This window comes from Coregonus clupeaformis, chromosome 15 (genome assembly GCF_020615455.1).
Source record: "Coregonus clupeaformis isolate EN_2021a chromosome 15, ASM2061545v1, whole genome shotgun sequence".
In the NCBI taxonomy this organism is placed as follows: domain Eukaryota; kingdom Metazoa; phylum Chordata; class Actinopteri; order Salmoniformes; family Salmonidae; genus Coregonus; species Coregonus clupeaformis.
The window spans coordinates 48,013,452-48,039,046 of record NC_059206.1 but is presented as its reverse complement, the minus strand read 5'-3'; the positions used below and the strand labels follow the sequence as shown (position 1 = coordinate 48,039,046).

Here is a 25,595-nt window from a genome sequence, read left to right as displayed (position 1 = left end):
CAAACTGTAGAAAAAGGTTATAGCATCTACAAGTATTTACAAAATACAGGAAGAGGAATGTTTCATTGTAAAGTTTGAAAGACAAGAAGTGAAACTGATGGATGGATGCGACTGGAATAGCTAATTCACTATATTAGGGCAAGGAGAATTTCCTGGTCAGGAAAAACTGTAGCCCATAGTTATAGACTAGGCCTAGGGGATCAATTCAATCCGTGTCGCGGAAGATCCACGGTAAAGCACGATTGAAATTTAAAGGCAATGTTCCCCCGTTTGCAGAAAATGCATTCACGGTAAACGCTGCATATGTCGGCTCAATGAAAAATGATCTTTACATATCAATCACGCTATACAGTGGATGTTCGGCAAATCGCGATACAGATTTAATCGAGCCCTAGGTCCCAGAGTTTAATCCTGGTCATGACGCATGGTCAGATAAAACTCCTGGCCCTAAGTATACTTAATGAAAACTACTTCACTGTTCATTACAGAATGCATATCTATCAACGATTTACAACTGTGTTCTACAAAAATGTCTGTTTGAAGTAGAAAATACCACAACAAATAAATGCATGAAAACTGGAGTTCCTTAAAACGGTCATGGCTATGTAACAGCGGACTGTTTTTGACACAAAATGCTAAATTCACATTTCACGTCAGATAGTACAGTTATGATACATTCTAATTTTCAGATTATACAAAAGTATTGAGCTTTTAACAACTGACCGAGACCAAAACGTAGAAATGAGGCAGCAATCTGGAGGGTCTTAAATTAAATAATACAAAGTAAAATTGTATTAATTACAAATACACAACTTAGAAGTTAATTCACTTTATAATTAAGGCGGTCTTATTGCAATATTTCTACATTACAAAGCCTGAATAATTATAGGAAAATGGTGTCACAAATTGCACTTATCCTTGTATGTTAAACTTAAAAGGTTTCCTAGATTGAATGGTGTGAGTGAAGAGAATACTTGACGAGATATTTGGAAAGACATTTGTAGCGGATCTCAAAATCGTCCCGCAACAAGACTTTACAGGAAGAAGAAAAATACTTCTAGCTGAATGTCGAAAAGTCAAGCTTGAGACATACAATAATAACCCCAAGGTATGATCTGCTGGTAAAGAGAACAACAGGTTCTCAAATACAATCGGTCTCTGAAGAGTGAAATGAGCTACGGAGAGCATCTACCTTATCAGTCTGTTTTGGAGGTTGCACGGCTACACGGAGCACCAGAAACCTTGGCTTTTTCACGTCCTCATAAACCATGCTACCTTAACAGGACCAAACTCTGGGCCCTAAAAATAAATCTAAACATTTTGACAATTTTCATTATTGTGGCTATGCCTGACTGATGATCAATAGCAAAACAGCAGAAGTCATACAGTGAGCTCCAAAAGTATTTTTGTTGTTTTGGATCTGTACTCCAGAACTTTGGGTTTGAAATTATACAATGACGATGAGGTTAAAGTGCAGACTGTCAGCTTTAATTTGAGGATATTTTTATCCAAATCGAGAGAACCGTTTAGAAATTACAGCACTTTTTGTACATAGTCCCCCAATTGTAGGGCACCAAAGGTATTAAGACAAATTCACTTATATGTGTAAAAATTCACTTATAAAGTAGTAAAAAGTTAAGTATTTGGTCCGACATTCATAGCACACAATGACTACATCAAGCTTGTGACGCTACACATTTGTTGGATGCATTTGCTGCTTATTTTGGTTGTTTCAGATGATTTTGTGCCCAATAGAAATGAATGGTAAATAATGCATTGTGCCATTTTGGAGTCACTTTTATTGTAAATATTAATAGAATTTGTTTCTAAACACTTCTACATTAATGTGGATGCTACCATGATTACAGATAATCCTGAATGAATCGTGAACAATGATGCACAAATATCATTTGTCACTGTCCCAATACTGTTTGAGCTCACTATATGTGCAACGGAGCATGATCGTTTTATGTATTGTACACATGATCTTACCATGTTTGCATGGTTTTGTCTCAAAATACCTGAAGTTTACTGAGGTTCAGTAGGAGGTGAAAGAAAGGAACAGAAATAAAAGAGAAATGTCCTTAAAAGAAATACAGTCATATTTTGACAATGATCCAAGCTAAGCAGAGACCTCTCTCCTTGATAATGGCTCAAAACAGTTGCATAGGCAAATAACACAGTGATTTTGTGACAAAGTATAGACCGTAAATACAATCACGACAAGTAGCATCAAGGATATAACGTTCTGTGGTGTTTCTTTCAGGTTGTAAGGGGATGATTCCCTGGAGGTGATGCATGACTTGGTCCCCCTTCCCCTACCTGGGTGCTATTTTTTCTTGACCGAGGCCAGTTCTTTCTGAAGGTCGGCAAACTTTGGCCGGTTTTCAGGCTTGTACTCCCAGCACTTCTGCATGACTTTGTAAACCTCCTCAGGGCACTTTTGTGGACAGGACATTCTGTAGCCTAAGATGGGGGTGAAAGACAGACACAAACAGGGAAACATTCAGTGAATTTCCTAGGATGGATCAAGGCAGAATAATCAGGGGTATGAGGTTGGAAAACAAATGACCAACCAATGCAGTTCTCTTCATGACTGCTTGTAGTTTTTCAAGTAATTGGCTCGAAGGCCAAATCCAATGCAAGAGAACACATAGATGACTCACTCAATGGTCAATGCATAATTATGGTGGCGTAGTCTTTTGAGTTCTGTAATTTCCTTCAGTTTTATACCTAATTAGTACACCGCTCATTCATCCTTAAAGACCGTTACCAGTCAGAAATGCCTTCATCAGACCACTAATGGTCATATGTGATGTCCGATATCATTAGCAAATCCCTCATAACAGGAAAAATCATAAGGTACAATCAGTTAAATTATCTTGTCAAGAGGTTAAAAAAAAGAGGCTCCACCAAAATACTGGAGCACATACTCCTCTGTCTACTGGCCTAAACAATCAACAACAGAGGAGTTGGCTAAAGCACAAACGGCTCCGGCTACCAAGCTAATACAGATATTCTGTCAGATAAGGAAATCAATACAACACTCTGAACCCTTGGAGGGATCTCTTCTTACCTTTCTCCACTTGCTCTCTGGCCTGCTGGTTGGTCATCCCAGGGTAAGGACACACTCCTAGACTAAACGTTTCCCATAGGAGGATGCCATAGCTCCACACGTCACTCTCCGAGCTGTATCTCCCTGAAACACCAACCAGACACAACACTCTCAGCCACCATGTATTGGAGAAGAAATGTGGTGACATGTCGGGGATGCTGTGTCATCAAAAAGCTATGCTACCTTCTGCAGACTTACAATCATATGCTCCAAAAGAACATCACTATTAAGAGCTGTTTTTTTCCCCCTAAATACCAACTACTGTAGTTGCCCTTTGCTGGGTTAGGCCAGTGTTGTGGGGTTAGGCCAGTGTTGCGGGGTTAGGCCAGTGTTGCGGGGTTAGGCCAGTGTTGCGGGGTTAGGCCAGTGTTGTGGGGTTAGGCCAGTGTTGTGGGGTTAGGCCAGTGTTGTGGGGTTAGGCCAGTGTTGCTGGGTTAGGCCAGTGTTGTGGGGTTAGGCCAGTGTTGCGGGGTTAGGCCAGTGTTGCGGGGTTAGGCCAGTGTTGTGGGGTTAGGCCAGTGTTGTGGGGTTAGGCCAGTGTTGTGGGGTTAGGCCAGTGTTGCGGGGTTAGGCCAGTGTTGTGGGGTTAGGCCAGTGTTGTGGGGTTAGGCCAGAGTTGTGGGGTTAGGCCAGAGTTGTGGGGTTAGGCCAGAGTTGCGGGGTTAGGCCAGAGTTGCGGGTTTAGGCCAGAGTTGTGGGGTTAGGCCAGAGTTGTGGGGTTAGGCCAGAGTTGCAGGTTTAGGCCAAAGTTGCAGGTTTAGGCTAGTGTTGCTGTTAAGCACATAATGACAAATATATTTGGAGGTTTGATAACGAAATTGGTGAAAAAGTACAGCCTCGCAGTTTTACCATAATTTAATGCCTCTGGAGCCGTCCACTTGATTGGGATCTGTTTGAGGCCGGACGACGAGTAGATCCCATCATCCTCTTGTCTTGACATCCCAAAGTCGCTGATCTTCAGCAGGTTGCTCTCTCCCACCAGACAGTTCCTGGCCGCCAGATCCCTGTGGGAGACGGACGGAGGGATGGATAATATCACTTTACTTCCACTCTCACTCCATCTTCCTCAGATCATGGGTCATGGGGGTGCAGCAGAGGGAATGAGAAGTCTAGAGTGAAGAGTGTGACAAAAAGATGGGCTGTGGTGGGTTCTAAATACACCAGCAACACATGACCACCTCCATGAGGGGCTTGTTGAGACTTGTTTTGTCGAGGCTCCCGAAGTCACTACCACACGCCTGCTTATTATGGCAAACAGTAGGCCTTTGTTTGGATATTAACTTTTCATGAACAAACACTCACGACCACAACATTTAACAGGCGTTTCAACTGAAACCATTGCTCTCAGAGAAGCATTAGTCAATAGTTTCTATACCTTGACAAGACTGGCAACATAGCATCTGACCGCTCAGCTAGATAGCCGTTCGCACCAACATCCCCATCAAACAAACAATTTATGCGCACCCATGCGCACACACAGACAGACAGGGTGTAGTAGCTAGAGTTTAATCTCTACAGAACAAAGTGGATGGATTTAGTGATAGAGCCTGCTTATCATGACAGATGCTAGCCATATTGGTCGACATTAATAACTATCATTTGAATGTTCATATTAACAATGCCATTAAATAAATGACTTAAATAGTAGGCAATCAGGACACCTAAAACACATGTACATGAGTTGGAACAGATGGGGATCTCAACTACTACTGTACATGTAGGCTAAAGGTCACCATACTGTCTGTAATCGGATGATGTGAACATTTATAATCTACAGAGAGAAAACTCATCCACCAGATTGTTTGGGCCCTGCTGCAGGTGGATGGGATGACCCTGTACCATCTGTGTGTGTGTGTATACATTCCAGGTATGTGTGTAAGTATGCGCAAGAGTGTGTGTGCATATATGTGTGTGTGCGACATGTACAAATTGAGCCCTGCATCCCTCCCGTTTCAATTTCATAGCCCTGCAGCCCCTCTGTGAGAAGGAGGCCTACAGCTACTCTATGTATTTTTCAAAGAGCTTCTCCTGGCATTTCTGCTGACTGCCAGCACTGAGCCGCAGAGTTGGGCCAAATTAGGCTGTCACTCAGGGATACTGGTCCCGGTGAGATAAGTAATAGCAATGTCCCGGAGATGATTTGATAGCCCCGCTGTGCTAAGAGAAATGTAAGACTGATTGCAGCAGCAGCACCTCACTCTCTCTTGCTGCGACTATCTGGCTTGGTGTAAATAGTTTTCACTTGAAAACACAATCTCAAATTGGCCTGGATAGAGAAATAGAGATATGGCTCAGGGCTCGGTGTGTTACTATCAAAGCTGATAGTGTTGTAAACCGTGTTAAGCAGCGAGAGATCCATGTTGTCCTCTCACATACAGTGGGGAAAAAAAGTATTTAGTCAGCCACCAATTGTGCAAGTTCTCCCACTTAAAAAGATGAGAGAGGCCTGTAATTTTCATCATAGGTACACGTCAACTATGACAGACAAATTGAGAGAGAAAAAATCCAGAAAATCACATTGTAGGATTTTTTATGAATTTATTTGCAAATTATGGTGGAAAATAAGTATTTGGTCACCTACAAACAAGCAAGATTTCTGGCTCTCACAGACCTGTAACTTCTTCTTTAAGAGGCTCCTCTGTCCTCCACTCGTTACCGGTATTAATGGCACCTGTTTGAGCTTGTTATCAGTATAAAAGACACCTGTCCACAACCTCAAACAGTCACACTCCAAACTCCACTATGGCCAAGACTAAAGAGCTGTCAAAGGGCACCAGAAACAAAATTGTAGACCTGCACCAGGCTGGGAAGACTGAATCTGCAATAGGTAAGCAGCTTGGTTTGAAGAAATCAACTGTGGGAGCAATTATTAGGAAATGGAAGACATACAAGACCACTGATAATCTCCCTCGATCTGGGGCTCCACGCAAGATCTCACCCCCGTGGGGTCAAAATGATCACAAGAACGGTGAGCAAATATCCCAGAACCACACGGGGGGACGTAGTGAATGACCTGCAGAGAGCTGGGACCAAAGTAACAAAGCCTACAATCAGTAACACACTACGCCGCTAGGGACTCAAATCCTGCAGTGAAAGACATTTCCCCCTGCTTAAGCCAGTACATGTCCAGGCCCGTCTGAAGTTTGCTAGAGTGCATTTGGATGATCCAGAAGATCATTGGGAGAATGTCATATGGTCAGATGAAACCAAAATATAACTTTTTGGTAAAAACTCAACTCATCGTGTTTGGAGGACAAAGAATGCTGAGTTGCATCCAAAGAACACCATACCTACTGTGAAGCATGGGGGTGGAAACATCATGCTTTGGGGCTGTTTTTCTGCAAAGGGACCAGGACGACTGATCCGTGTAAAGGAAAGAATGAATGGGGCCATGTATCGTGAGATTTTGAGTGAAAATCTCCTTCCATCAGCAAGGGCATTGAAGATGAAACGTGGCTGGGTCTTTCAGCATGACAATGATCCCAAACACACCGCCTGGGCAACGAAGGAGTGGCTTCGTAAGAAGCATTTCAAGGTCCTGGAGTGGCCTAGCCAGTCTCCAGATCTCAACCCCATAGAAAATCTTTGGAGGGAGTTGAAAGTCCGTGTTGCCCAGCGACAGCCCCAAAACATCACTACTCTAGAGGAGATCTGCATGGAGGAATGGGCCAAAATACCAGCAACAGTGTGTGAAAACCTTGTGAAGACTTACAGAAAACGTTTGACCTGTGTCATTGCCAACAAAGGGTATATAACAAAGTATTGAGAAACTTTTGTTATTGACCAAATACTTATTTTCCACCATAATTTGCAAATAAATTCATAAAGAATCCTACAATGTGATTTTCTGGATTTTTTTTCCTCATTTTGTCTGTCATAGTTGACGTGTACCTATGATGAAAATTACAGGCCTCTCTCATCTTTTTAAGTGGGAGAACATGCACAATTGGTGGCTGACTAAATACTTTTTTCCCCCACTGTATCTTACTTTAGGGGGGCCTCCTGGCATTGTAAAGGGGAAGACATTTCATGGAGTCTAAATTCAGTTAGGTTTGAAAATGGAGTGGGTTTGCTACTAGGGCAAGAGGTTTGAGTTTCATGTATGAAGTTTTGTGCCATTAATAGGACTGCTTAACTGAAATTCTGTTCAAAGCACGGGCAATCTCTTGAATGTTAGACAGATAGGGCTATTTATTGGAATACTCTATGCAGAATAATGAACATACAGTACATGTTACATACAGTACTCAACAGATTGATGTGGTAAAACAATACCTGTGGATGCAGTTTTTAAGCTCGAGGTAAGCCATTCCTGCAGCTGCATCTAAAGCAAACTTCACCAGCTGCTTGGTCTTCAGGTCTTCCTTCTTCTTCCGGAGGAATGACAAGAAGTCCCCTCCTTCCAATAAGATATAAAAATCTATGTTCAGAATTGTAACATTTGGGGGACATAAAAGTAGTTATGTCCCAAAAAGTTGTTTCTGTATGGCAGTACTGTATCCTACTGGACTTACCTGGCACTAGCTCCATCACAATGTAAATAGGCTGCCGTTGTGTGCAAACGCCTATCAACTTCACAATGTTTGCATGGTCATATTGCTTGAGGATCCTGTAGCAACAACATTTGACAGTACCAGACATTTACATATTTGTCAAATCTCTAAACACCAGACTAAAAGTGTATTAAGTGAAATAATGTCAAAGATAAGTGACCAGATGTTTCTAGGCACTTAAAGGGACCTGCAACTGATAGCTAACATTTTCATCCACTATATTGCAGCTCCTCTCACCTGGCTTCTGATAGGAATTTGATCTTCAGCTCCTGTGGAAGATCCTCTTTACATGTTTTGACTGCCACAGGAGTCTTGTCCCGCAATGTTCCTTTGAATACCTCACCAAAGTTGCCCTAAGAACAAAGAAAAAACAGAGATACAGTAACAAAAGTTTGTTTAGTATATATTAACAACCACAAAAAAACTCTACATGAAGAGGATATCCAAAACCACTAACTTTGCCAAGAAGCTCTCCAAGAATAACATCCTCATGGTTGAGTATCCATTTTTTATCCTACGAAAGATGGAACAAAACATAGGCAATGTAAACACCAAATACAAAACCTCCACACACACAATACAAACGAAACCATACAAATGCTACTGTGTAACAAAGCATTGACTGACTATTGTATTATCAGAATTCCTATAAACCGAGGCACATTTACTTCAGCCACAAAAACATCTTCACAGAGCAAGGAAATAATAGCCCAGCTCAACATAACACATTCCAATGGCTAGTCTCATTGAATAAAATAATGATAAAATCTTCCAAGTGCTATGTGGTGCCTAATGGTAAAATGTCACCGCTTTGCCATGAAGTGCTCATAGAAAGACCATTTAAAAACACTTAGTGTTCAGAGGCTTCAGCAGACTCAATACAGTAGTAATGACAACAACCATTAACCCCGTGTTGGTAATGGCTGGGGCAATTAAAACACCATTATGTTCAACACCAGCAGGCTAGCTTAGGAGGACTCTAGGACTTCTTTATGATTAAACCTGGGTATTGAAAGTGTTGGCTTATTTCCCTCTATCCAGAAAACGTCAGGCATATTAGATCCAGTTGCAGCAAAATAGAGGATATTAAAAATACATTTGCACTACTAGCTTATACATGAGAAATGTCCCTTGAAAGATGTCATACAGGTCAGGAAACCAGATGTTAATAACGTCAATGGCTAAAATAGCCAAGGAATCTTCTGGAACACATCAATGTAATTGAATACAGAACAACAGCCTGTTATTATAGAGGACTGAAAAGCCCAATTGTTATTTGTTTTATTAAATTGTGGCAAGTGTAGTTAGACCTTCATCTACAAAAAGTGGTTCAACTGTGATCACAGTACTCTACTTATTAAAACTGAAATATTTAGTTGATGTCAGATTCTTACTATATTTCAGGATATGGCCAAAACCCGCAGAACAAAACATCAAATAATGTTGAGATGATGCAGTTTGTCAGAACATATGAAAATCAATCAATTAAAAGTTGCGAGTCCCAGAAAAGCTAGGGATCAACTTCATTTCGACTCATGCTGATGTCAGCAGCACATACTGGATGTATACTTAGAGAAAGTGAGAGCGGCTGTAAAATAATAATGGGTCTCAGTGAGAGAGCCTGTAAAAAGTAATGCATCTCAAATGAAAGACCTGGTGAAAACTGACCGAAATGAGAGCAGAGTACAAAAACACTACGGCAGTAATACAAACCGATGTATGTTTATGCTCGTCCCGTGTGGCTCAGTTGGTAGAGCGGGGGACCAGTACGAAAATGTATGCACTCACTACTGTTAGTCGCTCTGGATAAGAGCATCTGCTAAATGACAAAAACTTTCAAATGTAAATAAGAACTTCAGAACCTTTAATATCATGATGTAGGGTCAGGAGTTTTCCTCTGATGACATAACCAGACCAGGAAAAACTCTGGGCCCCATTTGTAGGGTATAACTAGGACCCAGAGTTTTTTTTATTAATTAACTCAGTGCCTAGTTATAAGCAATGGAGCCTAGACTACTGATGTCCCTGAAAACGACTTGAGACGTGGGTGTCGCTTGCTATCCTTTTCCTGTTTTGGAAGACTTAAATCATCATATGTAATGTGAATGACTAATTCTGAACTTGATGGGGCATATTTCTGACCATCTATTAGCTTAACACTAAACTCTTCTGGACAACGTGAGCATATTGATGAGTTTTACTGTGTGCCATAAAAGGCCTCCAAGACAACTTGATGGCTTTAGCAATAATTAGATTCCCATCCCTGTTGTGAGACCTCCCATTGACTTCTGATCTACATCACATGGTGAATGAACATGGATTTGAGAGAAAATATGTTTTACCTTGACGACTGGATTTAAAAGCACCACCCCAGACTTCTTGGTAATGACTTGCTTTGTAGTGTAATGATGTTCAATTAACTGAGGAATGGTCGGGAAGCCAGTGCCTTCAAAACGATACTGGTTCTGTGGACAAAGAGGAGGCAGAGAGCATAAAGTAAGTAAAAAGAAAGTAGACTTGTGCAAGCCAGAACAGCTCATAGGAGCAGCTTGATGTACAAGTACACCCCCTGGACAGGACGCTAGTCTATCACAGGGCCTTACCCCAAATCTATCTCCGTAATGCTGAGTGCCAAGCAGAGACGCATCGGGTCCCATTTTGGTATGATTCGGCTGGTGATCGATCTCCCAACCTTCCAATCTCAGGGAAGACACTAACTACAAGGGTACTGACTTGGTAATTTATAAACTAAAAAGATGAGTTGGAAGCTTTGCTAATCAGCATCTTTCATGTTACGGAAACCTTACAACTTTACAAGCAATTACTAGTAGCATTACTAGTTGCTGCCATCTGAATCAATTAAATATAAATATCAACCATAGAATTCCTTGTCAAATAGTTTCATTTCGTACCAAGTTGCCTGTAAACTCGTATCTCTGTCTACGTAACAGACACAAAGTAATCATTGGCTGACGCACATCATCGCATCAAATATACCTGAATACATTTTTATCTTTTGTCTCTTATACTGCTGAAACCCAATTGCTCTGCAGTGAAACAAACAGCTTTATTCAGAACTGAACAAGTAGAACTCACATCTGCAAACTGGATGATGAAGTGTCTCCGTTGTCCGTCGGAGAAGACAGACAGGACGTACTCGCCAGGCTTGCCATGGCTCTCCCGGACTAGGAAGTCGCCCTGCTGTTTGAGCAGCTCCTGGGCCTCGGTCCTGGGGATGGCCCCGTGGTACCACTCCTGGTCCCCCAGGGGCTTCTCACTGGTCGGGATCACGTCGAAAAACTGCTGGACACGTACAATGGAATGAAATTACATGATGATATATGATGATATGATAATGACAATTAGGGATCAATCGTGAATTACTCTTCAATTGTCAGTCAAGACAGCTATAAGATCTGTGTCACTCCACTCAGAAAGGACATATTGTTGACTAGATATGATATAACAGGTAACGCACAATTTGAATGCAATATGTATGATACACATATTTTCCACACTCACTACTCAAGGCAACGCGAACAAAGACAATGGTTTTAAAACCAATTTTGGAACTATCTAACAGACTTTAGAACTTACAGATGATGATCCAAGGACAGATTTCGGAGAGCGGATGATACCGGCGATGGAATGACGCAAGGTGTCCAACTTTGAAATCTTGTCTTTGCCTTTGTCTTTGTCCTGAGAATACAGAGACATTTGTTAGACTTATAATCAGTTGAGCATTAACAATTGAACAAGCCCAATACAGTAAACCTTACTGTACTGTATGTTAGGGAGGTTTAAAGTGATCACTATGTGCTCACACTGCCCTCCTCTGTTCACCCAACTATCTGCAGAGAGAGCTACAGCCCAAAGGAGGCTCAACAGCACTAAATCATCTCACATACTGTACAGTCAACACACAGCTTTTTATGTTGTGCTCATACATTGCCCCATTCAAAGTCAAACATCTCAATGTCAGTGAAATATGTTTCCCATTTCACTAAAATGACTAAGTCAATGGAAAACTAGTTTGCAACTAGTATGCAACTTCAGTGTTTTTCTTCTGAACTGGTTTTTCTAAGACACCATCTGCTTTTAAACAGAAATTTGATTGACACACAGATACATCTATTTTTATCTCTATGGATTGACATTTCGGTCACATTTCATCTCCCCAGATGGTTTGATGAGAAGTGAAAAAAGTTCAGCACACCATTGTCCTTTAGATAAAAAAAATATATATATTTAAGTTGTCTGAATGAATATGTCGTTGGAGACAGCAGAAGACAAAAAAACATACTGACCTACTACTATACAATGAAAATGTACAGGACAATGCACAGAATGAATAGAACGGTCTTGGAAGCTCTAACCCTGGCAATTTGACTGGTAAACTCATGGGTACACTCACAATGGCTGCCTGGTATTGTGATGTAATAATTTTTATGGTCATTTGGAATGTTCTATCAACTGATACGATATTCACGTGATAAGGACAAATTCCCCTCGACCACAGCCACAAAATGGGGAAACCAAAAACGTATTTCCCATTGACCCCCATTGTAACAGAGCAAACTTCGTTGTCGATTTTTAGTTATACAGAAATAACAAAACATGCCAAAAAGCTGCGTTGTTCAATGTACATGTAATCAGGTCAAAAATCCTGACCTACGATTCGCAATGCTCCCCCGTAGGGAAATATGAGACTGTGAGAAGAGCCCTGTGGCTTCAGGCTATTTGTGGGAGAGTGGGAAATGTGGGGACCCGTTGTCCAAGTAGACTACACATACAGTGCCTTCAGAAAATATTCATACCCTTTGACTTATTCCACATTTTGTTGTGTTACAGCCTGAATTCAAAATGGATAAAATATATATTTTTAAATCACTCATCTTACACACAATACCCAATAATGACAAAGTGAAAACATGTTTTTAGAAATGTTTGCATATTGATTGAAAATGAAATACAGAAATGTCTCATTTACATAAGTATTCAATTCACGTTAGCATCACCTTTGGCAGCGATTTTGGCTATGCGTCTTCCTGGGTAACAATTGTCAAGTCTTGCCATAGATTTTCAAGCAGATTTATGTCAAAACTGTAACTTGGCCACTCACTGTCTTCTTGGTAAGCAATTCCAGTGTAGATTTGGCCTTGTGTTTTAGGTTATTGTCCTGCTGAAAGGTGAATTAATCTCCCAGTGTCTGGTGGAAAGCAGAATGAACCAGGGTTTCCTACACGATTTTGCCTGTGCTCAGCTCCATTCCATTTATTGTTTATTATGGAAAACTCCCTAGTCCTTAACGATTACAAGCATACCCATAACATGATGCAGCCACCACTATGCTTGAAATTATGGAGAGTGGTACTCAGTAATGTGTTGGATTGGATTTACCCCAAACATAGCACTTCGTATTCAGGAAAAAAAGTGAATTGCATTGCCACATCTTTTGCATTATTACTTTAGTGCCTTGTTGCAAAAAGGATGAATGTTTTTGGAATGTTTTTTATTCTGTACAGGCTTCCATCTTTTCACTCTGTCAATTAGGTTAGTATTGTGGAGTCACCATTGGCCTCATGGTGAAATCCCTGAGCGGTTTCCTTCCTCTCCAGCAACTGCGTTAGGAAGGATGCCTGTATCTTTGTAGTGACTGGGTGTATTGATACACCATCCAAAGTGCAATTAATAAATTCACCATGCTCAAAGGGAGGGATATTCAACATATATATATATATATATATATATATATATATATATATATATATATATATATTTCTTTTTTCCATCTACCAATAGGTGTCCTTCTTTGCGAGGCATTGGATTACCTCCCTGGTTTTTGTGCTTGAAATTCACTGCTCGACTGAGGGAACTTACAGATAATTGTATGTGTGGGGTACAGAGATGAGGTAGTCGTTCAAAAATCATGTTAAAGACTATATTGCACACAGAATGAGTCAATGCAGCTTATTATGAGACTTGTCAAGCACACACATGCAACAATTTCAACTATTTTACTGAGTTACAGTTCATATAAGGAAATCAGTCAATTGAAATCAATTCATTAGGCCCTAATCTATGGATTTCACATGACTGGGCAGGGGCGCAGCCAAGGGTGGGCATGGGAGGGCATAGGCCCACCCACTGGGGAGCCAGGCCCAGCCAATCAGAATGAGTTTTTCCCCACAAAAGGTCTTTATTACAGACAGAAATATTCCTCAGTTTCATCAGCTGTCCAGGTGGCTGGTCTGAAGGTGTGAATGTCCTGGGCTGGCGTGGTTACACGTGGTCTGCGGATGTGAGGCCGGTTGGACGTACTGCCAAATTCTCTAAAATGACGTTGGAGGCAGCTAATGTTAGAGAAATGAACATTACATTATATGGCAACAGCTCTGGTGGACATTCCTGCAGTCAGCATGCCAATCGCACGCTCCTTCAATACTTGAGACATCTGTGGCATTGTGTTGTGTGACAAAACTGCACAATTTAGAGTGGCCTTTTATTGTCCCCAGCACAAGGTGCAGCTGTGTAATGATCATGCTGTTTAATCCGCTTCTTGATATGCCACACCTGTCAGGTGGATGGATTATCTTGGCAAAGAAGAAATGTTATCTAACAGGGATGTAAACAAATTTGTGCACAACATTTTAGCGAATATTTTTGTGCATATGGAGAATTTCTGTGATCTATGCGACTTTACATGTTGCGTTTATATTTTTGTTCAGTATATTTAGACTTGCCATAAGAAAGGGTTTGAATACTCATTCACTCAAGACATTTCAGGTTTTCATTTTAAATTAATTTGTACAAATTTTGAAAAACATAATTCCACTTCGACATTATGGGGTATTGTGTGTAGGCCAGTGATAAAAAAAAATCTCTATTTAATCCATTTTAAATTCAGGCTGTAACAACAAAATGTGGAAAAAGTCAAGGGGTGTGAATACTTTCTGAAGGCACTGTAGCTAGCTATGTGTGTGGAAGACATTTCATCACAGGTAAGATATTTAACTTGTTTAGTTGTCTGTTTATAACTCTACTCACTACTTGTGGCTGTATAGTCCGTTTGTTTGTGTTGTTTGTCTTGGCTAGCTTAATGTTCCGGTAGCTAACTAGCACTCACTTACGTGGCTGCTAGCACCGTCATGAAAAGGGGCATGCGGGAAGCCCTACATGCCTACAATATAAGGTTTTTCTAAGTCATGAGAACGCTCGGGAGCAGGCAATGTTGAAAAGTAATCTTTAGACATGTTGTACTTTTCTTCAATGTAGTTTTGTCAAATCAAATCAAGCTTTATTTATACAGCACATTTCAGACATGGAATGCAATGCAATGTGCTTTACAGGAAAATGTATTAATTGACTAAAAAAAGCAGACAAGAAAATAGCTTTTGAAAAAGGTTACGTTTTTGCTGTGAGCCAATGGGGTAACCTAAATAACCACAGGTTGTTTTCCCCACAGGTGGGCGGGGCCGCCACGTTCTATTTAATACAGACTGAGACTATGCTGGATAGCTATGGTAATGTATCATGTTAATTCAAATGATGCTAACTGATGTGGCTCATGCAATGGAATGTATTTGTTGTAATGTTAGTTGAGTTAACTCAACAAATGGCAGCACAGATTGAAGGGTACACATCCTGCTTTTACTTCCTGGCACAGATACACATGGCGAGGTGTGGCTTAACTTCACCACGCCCCCGAGTAGAGTACAGCCATAGGGTACTCCTGTTACTCCCATGTATTTAGCCTAACTTTGGCGTCATCCTAAGCAAACTGCTTTTTGTCGTATTCACTTGTCGTTATTAACATACTTGGTTGTCACAACAACAAATTATTTGCATTACTTATTCTGCCACTAATTTGTTATCTGACCTGCTAACACTGACAGTTAAGCTGTCGCATTATACTTATGTCACTGTTTGTTTACCCCTATTTTTTTTGCCGGTTAGCTGACGTTAGCTGGCTGGCTAGCAAGAGAACTTCATCTCAATCTAATTCGCTAGTCTTAGATGTGTCGCATAACTAATTCCAGTCTTTGCCTACCCTTGAACAATCTAGGTATTTAGAAAAGTTGATTCTTGTTGTCTTGCCTATATGGCCTTTCAACTTGGCGGAGACCAGTTGGGGATACAACCCTACCAAATGTCCCAAACCAAATTAGCCTATGGCAATATCTACATGTAGTTGGTGGAATCTCCCGGTTTACATAAATATCCAAATGCATAAGAATATTATGGCTGTTATTTGGATGGATACAGCTCTCTAGTCTTTACTACAAGCGAACTAGCAAGCTTTATGCAAAGTGACAAACTACTTGAACACACAAATTCTTTGAGTAACCGGAGCCCATAGCTTTCCATAATCACGGTGTAATAGCCTGAAACCATGAGGTTCGTCTAACCTGGTCCTTGGGTAGTTGATGAAACTTAATTTGGTGGTGTTTTCTCCGACTATTGTTCAAACAAAATGGTACGCAACAGCTTTTCAGCATTTTAAAAGCAGGGTTAGTTAGCTAATTGAAGAAAGTCCATTGGAATCGGCTCTTTGGCTAATAATCATGACGTATATTCCATGCAACAGTCTATCTGTTCATGCTAACATTTTTACGTTTAGAATGAAAGTGTTTTTAGGTATGATGTAGTTTGTTGATTAAGACGACATGGAAGCATGTTAAAAATGACCAATGAAGCATAACCAAAATGTTTAGAGAATTATATATTTTAAAAAAAGAATACAGCCATGATCGGGTTATGCGTAAAGTAGGCAATTTAACATGGGAGTACCCTACGGCCGTGTTCCAGTTCCCACCAATATCCAGCAACTTTGCACAGTCATTGAAGAGGAGTGGGACAACATTCCACATGCTACAATCAACAGCCTGGTCAACTCTATGCGAAGGAGATGTGTCGCACTGCATGAGGCAAATGGTTGTCACACCAGATACTGACTGGTTTTCTGATCCACGCCCCTATTTATTTTTAAAAGGTATCTGTGACCAACAGATGCATATTTGTATTCCCAGTTATGTGGAATCCATAGATTAGGGCCTAATGAATGTATTTAATTTGACTGATTTCCTTATATGAACTGTAATGCAGTAAAATCTTTGAAATTGTTGCATGTTGCATTTATATTCTTGTTTAGTGTAAGTATAAGCTGCAAAAGTATCTAGGGCTTACAAAATCATCCAGTCGACACATTTAATAGAATGGCGCTGCAGGGAATGGCGGCCGTTTTACAGGATCCTGATCAATTGGGCTATTTTGTGTACTTCTTTGGGCTGATCTTACCTTTTTTTGTACATAATGTTTCCGCCATCGTTTCCTATGACCGAAAATAGCTTCTGGACATCAGAACAGCTATCACTAACCTCCATTTGGATGAGGACTTCTACTTTTAATCGGAGGCAAAATACATATTGATTATCCCGAACCAGGCCCCGACACTCATAGAAGGCGAAGACTGCGCTATAGAGGCCGGAGTGTCGGCACTATGGTGGCGAATTAATAAATCGCCTCTACCCTCTGTTCTACTGGTGAATGTGCAATCGTTGGATAATAAACTGGAAGAGCTCCATTCGAGACTATCCTATCAATGGGACATTAAGAACTGTAATATACTATGCTTCTCGGAGTCATGGCTGAACAAGGACATGGATAATATAGCTTCTTTTTCTAAGCATCGGTAAGATCAGGGTTGGTGGTGGTGTGTCTCTTTATTAACAACAGCTGGTGTGCGATGATTTAGAATACCTAATTATTAGATGTACACCATACTATTTAGCAAGAGAGTTTCTTTTATTTCTCGTAGCTGTCTATTTACCACTACAAACCGGTGCTGGCGCTTCCTGTTGCCGTGATTTTAATGCGGAACACTGAAATCTGTTTTACCTAATTTCTACCAGCATGTCACCTGTGCAACTTAAGGGATATATCACCTTTACTCCACACAGAAAGCTCTCCCCTGCCCTCCAATCGGCAAATCAGACCATAAATCTATCCTCCGGATTCCTGCTTACAAGCAAAAACTCAAACAGGAAGTACCAGTGCTCAATACAAAAGTGGTTTGATGAAGCGGATGCTAAGCTACAGGACTGTTTTGTAGCAGTCTGTGTAGGTATTTCCACTTCCATGTAATACCTACATGTTTCAAGCAAACCACCATAGTCCCTTTGCCTAAGAACGCAAAGGTAACCTGCCTAAATGACTGCCGCCCCGTAGCACTCACATCTGTAGCCATGAAATGCTTTGAAAGGGTGGTCAAGGCTCACGTCAACGCCATCATCCCAGAAACCCCGCCCCAACAGATCCACAGATGACGCAATTTCTATTGCACTCCACACTGCCCTTTCCCACCTGGACAAAAGGAACACCTACGTGAGAATTGACTATAGCTCAGTGTTCAACACCATAGTGCCCTCCAAGCTCATCACTAAGCTAAGGACCCTGGGACTGAACACCTCTGCATCTGGATCCTGGACTTCCTGACGGGAAGGCAATAACACATCCGCCACTCTGACCCTCAACACAGGGGCCCCTCAGGGGTGCGTGCTCAGTCCCCTTCTGTACTCCCTTTTCACCCACGACTGCGTGTCCGCGACTCCAACACATCATTAAGTTTGCCGACAACACGCGGTGGTAGGCCTGATCACCGACAACGATGAGACAGCCTATAGGCAGGAGGTCAGGAGACCTGGCAGTGTGGTGCCAGGACAACAACCTCTCCCTCAACGTGGGCAAGACAAAATGAGCTTATCGTGGACTACAGGAAACGGAGGGCCGAACACAAACTCATTCAGATCGACGGGGCTGTAGTAGAGCGGGTCGGGTGTCCACATCACTAAGGACCTATCATGGTCCAAACACACCAACACAGTCGTGAGGAGGGCACGACAACGCCTGTTCCCCCTCAGGAGGCTGAAAAGATTTGGCATGGGCCCTCAGCTCCTCAAAATGTTCTAAAGCTGCACGATTGAGAGCATCTTGACTGGCTGCATCACCGCTTGGTATGCCAACTGCTCGGCAGCTGACCGCAAGGCACTCCAGAGGGTAGTGCATACGGTCCAGTACATCACTGGGGCCGAACTCCTCTATACCAGGCGGTATCAGAGGAAGGCCCTAAAAACAGTTGAAGACTCCAGCCACCCAAGTCATAGGCTGTTCTCTCTGCTACCGCACGGCAAGCGGTACCGGAGCGCTGAAACTGTGACCAAAAGGCTTCTTAACAGCTTCTACCCCCAAACCATAAGACTGCTGAACAGTTAATCAAATGGCTACCCTGACTATTTACATTGACCCCCTTTATTATTTATTTTTCTTAATTGTTTTGCACTGGCTCTATGCACACTCACTAGACTCTACGCACACACTCACACATACTACACTCCAACACACACTACACACACACAGACACTTTCATACACTGCTGATACTGTTTATTATATATCCTGATTGCCTAGTCACTTTTACCCCTACCCACATGTACATACTGCATTACCTCAATTATAGCATTATTGTTTTTATTGTGTTACTATTTTATTTAGCAAATATTTGTCTTACTATTTAACTCTGAACTGTTGGGAATGGGCTTGTGAGTAAGCATTTCACTGTAAAGTCTACACCTGTGTATTTAATTTAATTTAATCAATAGATGCTTTCATAATGATATACAGCATCTCTCTGGGGAATGCATTTAAATAACACGGCAAAGAAGCGGGTTTGGCTTGACACAAAACGGTCTAAGACAGGACAAGTGCTACATTCCTTCTTATTACAAAGGTGTGCCTGAGTGACAAGTAATAGCCTGGAATCCACACTGATATGCTCAGTTTCACCATGGTTCACCATCGCATATCAGTTTGGATTCCAGGCTAGACAAGTAAGTTCTTCCGAATTAAAAACCAACATCACTGACGCACCATGGAGTTTACTGAGCGCGCGTCGTCCTCGTAGTTGACCATGGGGGGCAGCTCCTTGCCCTCGTTCTTCTGCATCTTGTGGTCGAGCAGGTCCTTCTGGGCGCCCAGCTTGGCCTCGGTGCAGCACAGCAACTGGACAGTCTGCCTCAGCTCCTCCAGAGACTGCTTCTGACTGAGCAGCAGAACCGCACTGATGGGGAGAGGGGGAGGGAGAATGAGAGAGGGAGAGAGAGAATGAGTGTCGTGTGAGAGAGAAACAAAGAGAGGCAGAGAGATGGAGAGAGAAAATGGGAGTGCGTGTGTGAGAGTGAAAAGATAGGTATTGATATGGGGGGGGAGTCACACAGGCGCTCGTCTGAATTCAAACAGTATTACTGCTTAATCTGCCTCTTGGAACGAGGATGTGGCAAATTATTTTTTGGTTTGCTTTCTCCAGAGGGATATATAGCCTACAGGGCAACAGCGCTAAATCCTAACTTTATCTGTGCTCTGATTAATGGGTGTGAAGACCAATTGTTTTCGGCACTGATTGCAAACTTGAACGTTGTGAAAATTCTGTGCAACTTCCAGCGCGCGTTTACTGTGAACACGGAGGCTGTACCCGCTTTAAGTTACATGTTTAACAGTGGCCAAGTAGGCTACTGTGGCTATTTGATCATAATGTAGGCCTACAAGAGTGGCCTACCATCAAAAACAATGGAGAAAATGCGTCCCATAACATTTTAACATGGAAATAGCGGTTCTATCATTCAGCCTACAGTAGCAGCCAAGGTGTGGTGTTCAATGTAGGCCTACATTCCATGAGACGTTTGAAAAAATTAAATATGCAGGGCTTGACTTTAACCTGTTTATCCACTTGTCCTTCAGACAAGGTGACTGAAAATGTTGTGTTGTTTGATGCAAGAAACCACTTTACAAAATAAAATGCATTATTATTCCCATACCATTATTACAGAGAACCAGACAAATTATGCTACCCTCTGCCTATTGGCTACTTAGCTTATTCAAGCCGGCCTCAAAAAACAACACTCTTTACCTGACTCACTTTTCAAAGACATCTAGAAATGTGCTCTTGTAGGAAGCAATCACTCCCCTATTACTGACTACAAATTACATATAACTGGCCTAATAACTCACTAACTAGCAAAGGATAGTAACAAAATGTGCACACACGGCTACATGCAGCTCTCGCTTTGATCTCAAAACAATCGCATCTACTCACGACCGCTCATGCTGTTAACACAGTCCAGTTCAAAGTAAATGGCCCAGATCCATATATGGCAATGGTCTATTTGCATATAGGCCTACTGCAGCTCTGATGGTGCCTGCATCTGATGGTCAGTTTCAGCGGAGGGAGAGCGTAGCAGACTGAGGGTCCATCTCTCAACCTCCCTCCACTCTCCCTTTCCTCCACTGACACTGACCAAAAAGGGACACAGTCTTCCAGATGATGCCTTAACACCAGTTGCACTACATTATTTCTGCCTCATGCACAAATTCCATGTTGTTACTCCAATGAACAGAGAAAGTGAAATATTCCTTGATATCAAAAAAGACCCAAGCCGCTAATACTAACAACAACGCAGGCCTATAGATACATTTTCTTACTCATTCATTCATTACTGCTGCAGTGCTTGTTGTAGCGCTGAGTGGAAATAGGAAGAACGCGCATTTTATGGCTTATAAAAGTGTTAAATACAAAGTGTTGACAGTGCTGAGTAAGAACTTAAACATGAACTCACTCATAAAAATAGTAGCTCTTTGCTGTATTCGTTGACAGTCTCTCTCTAGTCATGGTTTTAAATGTTTTGAAATCTCACAGTATCAACTTTGCTGTAGCCTTCTTTTATGCCTGCTACGTTACTGCAGACACGGTAATCTGAGCCATCCGATTGGCCAGCGGTAGGCCTATAGTGCACTTGACTTGCTCTCCGGGCCCGCCGGGAAGGTAGAGTTTGTACCGTCAGACACATTAAATGGTTCAAAATGGCAACAGTTGCCTACCCGGCGCGGAGGTCAGCTGAATCAGGTGCACCTACCGCCAACAGCCCGAGACCCCCCCCAAAAAAAGGAACACAAGGCTTTATCGTTGGGTTTTTTACAGAAACGTTTGCCGATCGACTAGGAATGCCTTGGAGATCGACCAGTTGATCGCGATCGACCGGTTGGTGATCACTGCTCTAGAAAGTTGAGTGAAGTTCCTGCCCGCGCACAGCTTAGAGGGAACATTGGTGAAGACATTTCAGTCAAACACCCAACAAATTGCTGTGGAAGCTGGGATCCATTTAAAAGTTATGCTAGAACTTGTGAATAAGCACAATTCTTCACATCAAACAACTTCTCACTACTTGAAAATGGTCCTCATCAAATGACCATCACTTAATTTATGTTTTCAAAAAAACTTCAGACAGGAAAACAACTAGCCTAGGCCATACAACCAGTCCTCATCCTTTATCAAATCTGTAGCTGAGACTTTACAGGGGGATGACTGGACAGGCCCTGATTATCCAGCAGACCCTGAAATATGTGCTGAGCCCTGTGCTACAGACACAGCTCTCTCCATTGTACCCTGTCCGCCTCAATGACTCTTCACATCATTCATGCTCCTGGAGTTAGATCATGGCCAACTGTGCTTCTTAGAAACAACACCAAACATGAAATCTAGCTAGCTAGTCGCTAATGGTCTCTAAGTTGCTATTACTAATGGGAGGTGTACAACTGACAGCAATGAGATCAAGGGAAACATCGAACATATCAGCCGTTTCATCCGCTTTTAATGTCCTTTGAACCCTTGCAACAAAGTACCATATGTGCATTTTGAAAAAATCTGATATTGTCCTCCAAATTGTTTTTGTGTGTACCATATCAAGTGTCATTATTGAAAGATCATGTCATCACACTTCTCCTCTTTCAATTATACTTGCTAGTTTTTGATTTCACACTTCTTTTGCATACGTTTTATAATGATTCATGAAATCTAATTACACATATAGTTCTTCGTCTGTAGGATATATTTGCAAGTAGCTGCTATCTGAAATAATCTCACATAGCAGCTTGCATCTTCAGAATGGAAGAAGAATTGAGCAGTACATTTATGGTAGAAACTTGTCTGATTAATTAGGCTGTAATAAACAATTATTGGTATATTCAGTCTGAAACACTGGAGTGAAAAATCCTTACAAGCCACTGACACTAGGGAGTATTTTGTGTAGATCGTTGACCAAAAATTACAATGAAATCCATTTTAATCCAACTTTATAAGACAAAATGTGGAAAAGGTCAAGGGTTGTGGATACTTTCTGAATGCACTGTATATGGTTCTGTAGGCTTGTATTTCCAGTATGTATTTTCAATCTACTGGCTCACAGAACAGAGCTCCGGGCAGCGGAGCGGAAATGGAAGAAAACTAAACTCCCTGCCGACCTGGCATCTTTTCACTCCCTCCTCTCTACATTTTCTTCATCTGTTTCTGCTGCTAAGGCCACTTTCTACCACTCTAAATTCCAAGCATCTGCCTCTAACCCTAGGGAAGCTCTTTGCCACATTCTCCTCCCTGCTGAATCCCCCCCCTCCTCCCTCTCTGTGGATGACTTCGTCAACCACTTTGAAAAGAAGGTTGACGACATCCGATCCTCGTTTGTTAAGTCTAATGACACTGCTGGTCCTGCTTACACTGCCCTACCCTATGCTTTGACTTCTTTCTCCCCTCTCTCTCCAGATAAAATATTGCGACTTGTGACTGCAGGCCGCCCAACAACCTGCCCGCTTGACCCCATCCCCTCCTCTCTTCTCCAGACCATCTCAGGTGACCTTCTCCCCTACCTCACCTCGCTGATCAACTCATCCTTGACCGCTGGCTATGTCCCTTCCGTCTTCAAGAGAGTGAGAGTTGCACCCCTTCTCAAAAAACCAACACTCGATCCCACTGATGTCAACAACTACAGACCAGTATCCCTTCTTTCTTTTCTTTCCAAAACTATTGAGCGTGCCGTCTTTAGCCAACTCTCTTGCTATCTCTCTCAGAATGACCTTCTTGATCCAAACCAGTCAGGTTTCAGGACTGGTCATTCAACTGAGACTGCTCTTCTCTGTGTCACGGAGGCTCTCCGCACTGCTAAAGCTAACTCTCTCTCCTCTGCTCTTGTCCTTCTAGACCTGTCTGCTGCCTTTGATACTGTGAACCATCAGATCCTCCTCTCCACCCTCTCCGAGCTGGGCATCTCCGGCGCGGCTCACTCCTGGATTGCGTCCTACCTGACCGGTCGCTCCTACCAAGTGGCGTGGCGAGAAGCTGTCTCCGCACCACGTGCTCTCACCACTGGTGTCCCCCAGGGCTCAGTTCTAGGCCCCCTCCTATTCTCCCTATACACCAAGTCACTTGGCTCTGTCATATCCTCACATGGCCTCTCCTATCATTGCTACACAGACGATACACAACTAATCTTCTCCTTTCCCCCTTCTGATAACCAGGTGGCGAATCGCATCTCTGCATGTCTGGCAGACATATCAGTATGGATGACGGATCACCACCTCAAGCTGAACCTTGGCAAGACGGAGCTGCTCTTCCTCCCGGGGAAGGACTGCCCGTTCCATGATCTCGCCATCACGGTTGACAACTCCGTTGTGTCCTCCTCCCAGAGTGCGAAGAGCCTTGGCGTGACCCTGGACAACACCCTGTCGTTCTCCGCTAACATCAAGGCGGTGACCCGATCCTGCAGGTTCATGCTCTACAACATTCGGAGAGTACGACCCTGCCTTACACAGGAAGCGGCACAGGTCCTAATCCAGGCACTTGTCATCTCCCGTCTGGATTACTGCAACTCGCTGTTGGCTGGGCTCCCTGCCTGTGCCATTAAACCCCTACAACTCATCCAGAATGCCGCAGCCCGTCTGGTGTTCAACCTTCCCAAGTTCTCTCACGTCACCCTGCTCCTCCGCACACTCCACTGGCTTCCAGTTGAAGCTCGCATCTGTTACAAGACCATGGTGCTTGCCTATGGAGCTGTGAGGGGAACGGCACCTCTGTACCTTCAGGCTCTGATCAGTCCCTACACCCAAACGAGGGCATTGCGTTCATCCACCTCTGGCCTGCTGGCTCCCCTTCCTCTGCGGAAGCATAGTTCCCGCTCAGCCCAGTCAAAACTGTTCGCTGCTCTGGCACCCCAATGGTGGAACAAGCTCCCTCACGACGCCAGGACAGCGGAGTCACTCACCACCTTCCGGAGACATTTGAAACCCCACCTCTTTAAGGAATACCTGGGATAGGATAAAGTAATCCTTCTACCCACCCCTAAAATAAAATGGCTATAGGGTGAATGCACCAATTTGTAAGTCGCTCTGGATAAGAGCGTCTGCTAAATGACGTAAATGTAAATGTAAATGCATGTGACGTTAACACTTGCACAACATTTAAACAATAGCTGAGAGTCACCGAACCAAAGACCGAACTAGCTACGTTCCCTCGCATTCAGCTGGCAGTGGCAAACCTACCGGCTCTCTAAAAAGTCAGAAAAACTATTTCCTGTGGATATTTTGTCTCAAATTCAAGTGTAATTTTATTCAACATTCTGTCTTGTAAGGACCATTTACATGATTCGGCCCCCCTATTTTCAGGCTGTATATATCAATTAATTGTGTATTATAGCCTGATTAATCAGACAAGGTAGCAACGTACTCAGACTTCTTTTCACATGTTCTGGTGGACTCCTCGATCTTGTTCTCCAGGTCCTGCATGAGCTCCTCCTTGCTGCGTAGGCTCTGCTGAGTGAGGACCAGCTCATCTGATGTGGATTTCAGCCTGTGGAAGAAGATGCAGTGGATTAAATTGTTGTTCTGACCTTTGACATAATCAGTCAAACACAGATACACACACTATATCCTCAGTCAATCAGAGATGCTGTACTACAGCTGAGATGAGACAGTGGATGGATCTCAAAAGTCCTTCCTTGATTCCTCCCACCTTCTTTTCAAAACGTCAGAGCGAAACAAGGTCAATGAGGGCAA

The 25,595-nt window shown here is 42.5% G+C and overlaps 1 protein-coding gene across 2 annotated transcripts in view; it reads right to left on the bottom strand.

Moving 5' to 3' along the window:
* Positions 1-1,855: 1,855 nt before the first annotated feature.
* The window catches only part of fer (fer (fps/fes related) tyrosine kinase), a 37,802-nt gene continuing 14,062 nt past the window's right edge, over positions 1,856-25,595 (bottom strand). Inside the window, exons 8-19 of one of the 2 annotated variants that reach the window (XM_041898901.1) lie at positions 25,267-25,389; positions 19,593-19,782; positions 11,266-11,367; positions 10,765-10,971; positions 10,011-10,133; positions 8,126-8,182; positions 7,906-8,021; positions 7,630-7,724; positions 7,391-7,514; positions 3,965-4,119; positions 3,077-3,199; positions 1,856-2,466 (exon numbers count right to left, since the gene is read on the bottom strand). In XM_041898901.1, coding sequence (XP_041754835.1) covers positions 2,330-2,466; positions 3,077-3,199; positions 3,965-4,119; positions 7,391-7,514; positions 7,630-7,724; positions 7,906-8,021; positions 8,126-8,182; positions 10,011-10,133; positions 10,765-10,971; positions 11,266-11,367; positions 19,593-19,782; positions 25,267-25,389 — 1,552 coding nt within the window. In that variant the 3' untranslated portion in view covers positions 1,856-2,329. The remainder of the gene's footprint in view (positions 2,467-3,076; positions 3,200-3,964; positions 4,120-7,390; positions 7,515-7,629; positions 7,725-7,905; positions 8,022-8,125; positions 8,183-10,010; positions 10,134-10,764; positions 10,972-11,265; positions 11,368-19,592; positions 19,783-25,266; positions 25,390-25,595) is intronic. The other variant, XM_041898902.1, reaches the window with a different exon arrangement.